This window comes from Diorhabda carinulata, chromosome 4, assembly GCF_026250575.1.
Source record: "Diorhabda carinulata isolate Delta chromosome 4, icDioCari1.1, whole genome shotgun sequence".
In the NCBI taxonomy this organism is placed as follows: domain Eukaryota; kingdom Metazoa; phylum Arthropoda; class Insecta; order Coleoptera; family Chrysomelidae; genus Diorhabda; species Diorhabda carinulata.
In genome coordinates this window covers 7,901,166-7,907,570 of record NC_079463.1, presented here as the reverse complement: position 1 = coordinate 7,907,570, position 6,405 = coordinate 7,901,166, and the positions used below count along the sequence as shown (strand labels likewise).

Here is a 6,405-nt window from a genome sequence, read left to right as displayed (position 1 = left end):
ATCATATTGATAGAATGTTGAATCGGCATACTTAGCTAGAAATTCTGCATATACAAGGTAAATCCACAATGTAAGTTCTACTCCTATTTCTATCCACGGCAGTGCTGTGATCACAGTTCCGAGCATGCGCGATAGTTATGAAGTGTTCTCCGTAGTGCTTGTTTATGGTAAGTTTTATTAATTGAAAATGCCGCCGCTTGTCTAATTAAATCTGTATTTCGTTTCCTAAACACAAAAAATGGCGAACCAAGTGAAATTTATCGTCAAATGTGCGAGGTTGTGGAACATATACAACAGTGTTGTCGCACATTCATTCAATTTTTAGTGAATGATTGAATCTTACCAGGAATAGAATATCCACAATGAAGTACCACATAAAAAGGAGTCAATTAGAACAATTTCATAAATTTAGAGCATTTTAGCTGAAACGAGTACCCACAATATAATCTAATATGTATGTATAAATTCAACTACAGGTCTGTTTGAACTTACTACTTAGTATTTTATCGTAGGGCAGAATCAATTGCTTTAAAATTTCGACAGAAATCGCATTCGGGTATTATTTTCGACTTTTTTGTTAGATATTAATACAACTGTACCAAATAAAATCAATGAGTAAACTCTAAAATTCATGATATTTCGATTAGTCAGAAGAAATTGAGAGGTATTTAAGTGTAGTTACTTTTGGGAAGGTTATAGAAGCTTATGGCTTTAGTTTTTTGGGATACGTTCATCGACTATCTCCAAAAGGGAGAGATAATCAAAAGTGAATACTCCATAGAGTTGTTGGATCGTTTGAATGCAAAAATCAAGAACAAACGGCTTCATATGTCGAGGAATAAACCACTGTTACACCAAGACAATTCTCCGATTCACAATTCGATGGCAACGATGGTTAAATTGAACGAATTACACTTCCTCATTTACCGTATAGTCCAGATTTGGCATCCAATGGACTACTGGCTATTTGCTCTTCTCAAAAAAATGCTCGCCGGTAAAAAATTCAGCTCAAATGAAGAAGCTTTTGCTAAGACTGAAGAAGTCACACGACTTTTTATGATTATGCAAGTTAATCTATCAAGCAAGAGAGATTTGGTAATAGCCCTAGTGATCTCATTGGATCTCTCAGCAATATTTTGGTCGAAGTAGTACAGAAATATGTGCTGCATTGGCTAGCACTGGCCAAAAAACTAGTATACGACTTTTTGAATATCATTTAAGTACTTCTAGGAAAAATAAAAAATATTTTATAGTTAAAGATGAAACCAGGGTTTCCCACCATGATTCTAAATCAAAGAAAGAGATTAAGGAAATATGCAAATCCGACACTTCGGTTCAAAACTGAGCTAGGATAAGGAAATCGGTGTTAGTATTGGAGCAAATTTAGGGAGAGTAAATTGAATAATAAAATCTGTTTCAAACTAGCAAATTGTGTTTATTTTTTATGTAATGACAAATTTTATTTAACAACTAATAGATAACCTTCAGTATAAAAATCAATTTAGTCGTCGTGTTCTGCTGATAAATAGCCTCAATATGAAGCAAGCTCGCATATAATATATTTATAGTATATTTTTTTTTGTAACGGAAACTCTCAAGATAATTTCTAGCAATCGCTGATTATTTGGTGATTATAGTTTATCGATAATTATTGTGGTTTCGCGTAAGCTTATTATATTTTGCTCGAGAAATAAAATTCATTTATACAATTTTGATTTATACTGCGCATGCTGGTCATTAACCTCAGAGCTTTGATAACATCCATTGTTTTGGAAAATTTTTAATTTCAATGAAATGGAAAATGGTAGCAAATATCAAATTTAATAAATAAAACAGTACGCAGTAGTAGAAGAATTTTGGAGTACTGCAATGTTTCCAAAAAAATTACCGTAGGAAGTTTGTCGTTGATGTCAAATTTCTATTGACTCTATCGATTCTGTACTAAATTGATGGATTGGTTATCACAAAAGAAAGTATGCATCGACAAGCACTAATCTATGTCTTCACTATACTTTACTATTTCACCTTTTTCACAAATATCATGAATCCCAGACTCAACAATCCCAATAACTAGACTGTGTTTATAGATAGTCCACTAAACTACGGTTAGTTATGGGGTTCAGTACAGACCCTTAGCTATGAAGCTACGACGATATTACAATCTATTTTTCATAAATTAAGTTTAGTGTACATTTTTTTTGTTTACATTACTTCAATAAAATTCTTTACTTCAGAATAAAAATAGTCTTTGAATTTCTTAGAACAGTTTTGATTCGATTTGGCATTGAAAAACATCGTTCGTCTTCTTATGTTGTATACTAAAATTTTTATCAATATTTTAGTATATCTGACTGGATAATTTTCTATTAACAATTTTAGAAGGTGGTAGTATGTGTCATTCATTATCCTCTTCAATCATTCCTTAAATAAATAACAAATCAGTTCGTAATCGTACCAATTGGGAGAACATGCAGAAGTGAGTTTATTCTCTGGAAATTTTTCACAATATTCTTTTCTGAATATAAAAATGATGCAACTACTTCGTTAAAATTAATCAGATCTGTTGCACACATCTCTAAAGCCTAAATCCAGTGATCAAATAATCTACTATTACATTAGATGTCTCCGTTTTTTTGGGTGGCTAATCGCTTTTATATCTGATGCTTCACTAATGCTAATCAATATTATTTCATACTTCAGTGATATCGTCTTCAACATTGTCACTTACTAGTTTAATTTTTCTCGGATGTAATTGATATTTAATAGTATATCAACAGATACGTATCATTAAGTATATAGCGAATAGAGGCGGCTGTATTACAGCCCGAGCTCTCGGAGACATGTACTTTCATTTTATGCATAAACTCAATGAGAAATTTCGATTTTCTTCCACAACGGCAACGGTAATGATAATTATATTCTAACTGGTTTGAGCGCCTTAAGGAATGATTCTATACACAATCTCGTTTAATATTTCGTTTAGGGCGAATTCTAACAAAGCCAGGAATGTCTTGTAAATAAAAAAAATGCACGTATTTCCAAATTTATGGGAAGCTGACATCACGCTTGCGGTTTATATCAAAGTATTACAAGGTGACGATTTTCTTTTGATATTACCAGAAATTGTAGATATCTAGAATTGAGAACAACTTTTGAGGCTTCTGGAACATTTAATAATAGTATGGAGTGTAGAGCTAAGAAGGAGTATCTCATATGGGAGGAAAGATGAAAAAAGTACGTATATGATAAATAACAGTCGAAAAACCTTCCAGAGTAGCGCTCGTACAGACAAAGGGTACGGTATGAATGTAACAATTTAATTTGTTTATTGACAGTAATTTTGAGTAACAGCAAAAACCATCATATTGTTAAAGTGATAAAATATTCATGAATGGACAAAAAAACATGAATCAAACTAATTACAATCACAAACAGATTTTTTTGGGACTAACACCTCTTTCAACTATTTGGATAAGTAGTAGTTGAAGAGAGAATGTGATTATGTTTATGTCCACATATTGCACGTTTAATTATGAAATTTTTCAAAAAATCTAATGTTATTATTTTTTCCAACGCCTTGCCAACGTTGAGTTGAACGTAATGCCATGGCGAGCGTCAGCCCGGGCTCGAACTTAAGAGTTTTATAAATCCAGCTTAAGTACTTGAAACGATTCGCCAAGTGCAGATATCAACCACTTCCCTTTATCTATGCCCTCATGTATAAAGGAGTGTCTTTAACTATTTAAAGTTCATTCTTAATTCTTAATGTTAATCTTCCAAGTTACTAAATAATAAAAGCTGCTAAATTACTTATTATGTGTAACATTTCACATTTCAATACTCCTATGAAGTGCAAATAAAGTTTTAGAAGTACCTAATATTCATTTTTATTTTTTGTTTTCAGAAATCTCATGGCTGACCAAAAATTGCAAATATATTTTGTACCTGACAAAAAAATTATACCGACACCATGGTTCACATACTTTTGTGGCTTAGCAGGTAAGGTTTTCTTATAGCATTTTTTTGTCAATTGAGTGGATTAATGCTTCTAATCGATGAATGTAATATATTATTTCCCCCGTAACTTCCTAACATGATATTTAACATAGTAGTGACCAATCAGGAGATCGAGTTTATGTTTCCGGGCATCTCATCAAGTTCCTCAGATTTTTTTGCTGACATGGTAACAAATATTTGGAATTGTTAGGCTAGGAGTGTTTCACCAGTAAGACTCCGCCTGATTTTTCATCTATCCATTCAATTCGGTATAAATATGACATCTCATGTGGCCACAGTAAAGCTCTAGTCCAATATGTATATAATTGCCTTATAAGCCCTAGTGACCTAAATTATATTTTAATTACTTTTTTCTGTTAGCTAAGTACTCTCAGAGACTATTCACAAACCCTCGTTAACTTGGACTTGCTTATGAGCTCTATAACCAGGTTTTTACCAAACACTGTGAACCACATATCGCTACTGCTAGCAAAAATGTCTGATGTGAGCGATTTTACCAATGGTATGGAGGGTCCAAAAATACCCAATTCACTCCTTACGCTTGATTCGAACCATCTATATACCACAGAGATTCATTTCAATGACCCTTGATCAGCAGTCATAGATAACCATTTCGTTTGAGATGCCTACGTGCTACGCATTTGGCCATTGTTTTTCCACTTCTTGCTAAATTCAACGATTCTAGAAGCTTTAGGCGATCTGTCTGGCTCCCTAACTTCAATTTTGCTGTCTGGATTAAAAATTGACTGTATAAATCAATCTTTAACTCTAATTTTTTTTCTATATTTTATTTTAACTAATTCGATTAAGTAAACTGTAGAATTTTGTTTGTTTCAGCATCATTGATGGCAATGTCTTTGGGAATTTCAATCGCGTGGATGTCACCAGTTATACCGAAACTAATGTCGAACAATACAGACATCAATCCTTTGGGAGAAGCAATATCGACACTTCAAGTTTCTTTGATACCAGTTCTTCTGTTTTCTTCTACCACTTTAACATATCCACTGTGGGCAAAAGTTGTTGATAGAATTGGAAGACGAACTACCTTAAGACTTCTTGCTGTTATTCTTTTATTTAGTTTAACGACTACAGCGTTTGCGAATCATTATTATATTTATTGTGTTACATTAGCAGGTACTGGATCCAGTGTTGCAGGTTCAATGCTTTCCGCATCTCTTTACATCAATGAAATATCAGAAGATAGCTACAGAGGAACATTAGGCTGTTTATTGGGATTACAAATACCATTAGGACTTCTTTATGGTTTTGTTTGTGGAGCATTGTTCAATGTTAGAGTTTTCACTTTGCTTTGCGCAGCACCCGCTGTTATCCATCTGATATTGTCGCCTTTCATACCAGAGTCGCCTGTTTATTTGATAACAAATCATAAACGAATTGAAGCGGTTGCTGCACTGAAAAAATTGGGACGTACTTTAGATAAATCGGTTACTGATATGGAAAACGAAATTGTAAAAGCCACTACCTCCCCAAACCAGAAATGTTTTTTCGAAATTTTTAAGAACAGTAACACGAGAAAGGCATTCTTTTTAGCATCACAAATGTTTGTTATCGAACAATTTTCTGGTATATCTATTATATTAGCTTACGTTGTAACTATTATAGACAATTCCCAGTCAACTTTGACAGGCAATGCAGTAAGTATAATAATAGGTTTAGTAAAAGTAGCTACATATTTGATCTCACTTTATCTAATAGATAGAATAGGAAGGAGAAAACTAATACTTACTTCTTCTTTTCTATGTATCTTTCCCATATTTTTCATGGGAGTTTATTCCTATCTCTCTCATATTAAATCACATGCATTTGATAATCTTGGATGGCTACTAGTAACATTTGTCATATTTTACGTAATGGCTTATTCAATAGGATTGGGAACAGTACCAATGACATTTGCTGGCGAAGTTTTTCCTGATGATTTTAGAGCTACCGGGGTAGCTCTTGTTTTAGGTATAGATCAAATTTTAGCTTGCGCTATATCTTTTTCTTACCCCAATTTAGCTGAATTGTGGGGATCTCATTGGTGTTTTTGGGTCTGTAGTTTTGTAACCACAATTGGTTTTATAAATATGTTTTTTACTGTGCCCGAAACTAAAGGTAAATCTTTTGCGGAAATACAAAAAATGTTATCAAAGTAATATACTTCTGTACGAGTGGATACAAATTATTTTAGAAAAACCTGATGAAACTTAAAACGATTAAATACGATTAAAATTAAATAAAAATAGTTGAACTTGCTCTCATCTTATAGCAGGGTCAATGAAGAATATAAATAATATAACTTTCAATGAAAGAGTTTATAAGGAACACATAAATTATTGACAAAGTAATGCTGTTGTAGTGTTAGTAGTAAACAGTTTGCTCAGT

At 32.8% G+C, this 6,405-nt stretch overlaps 1 protein-coding gene across 1 annotated transcript; it reads left to right on the top strand.

Moving 5' to 3' along the window:
• Nucleotides 1–4,868: 4,868 nt before the first annotated feature.
• LOC130892299 (facilitated trehalose transporter Tret1-2 homolog) lies at nucleotides 4,869–6,176 on the top strand. Its single transcript, XM_057797656.1, has one exon. The coding sequence runs from the start codon at nucleotides 4,869–4,871 to the stop codon at nucleotides 6,174–6,176; it is 1,308 nt and encodes a 435-aa protein (XP_057653639.1).
• Nucleotides 6,177–6,405: the final 229 nt, after the last annotated feature.

Bases quoted from the DNA above. Each gene is read 5' to 3' on its own strand.
- LOC130892299 (XM_057797656.1), top strand. From the start codon at position 4,869: ATGTCTTTGGGAATTTCAATCGCGTGGATGTCACCAGTTATACCGAAA.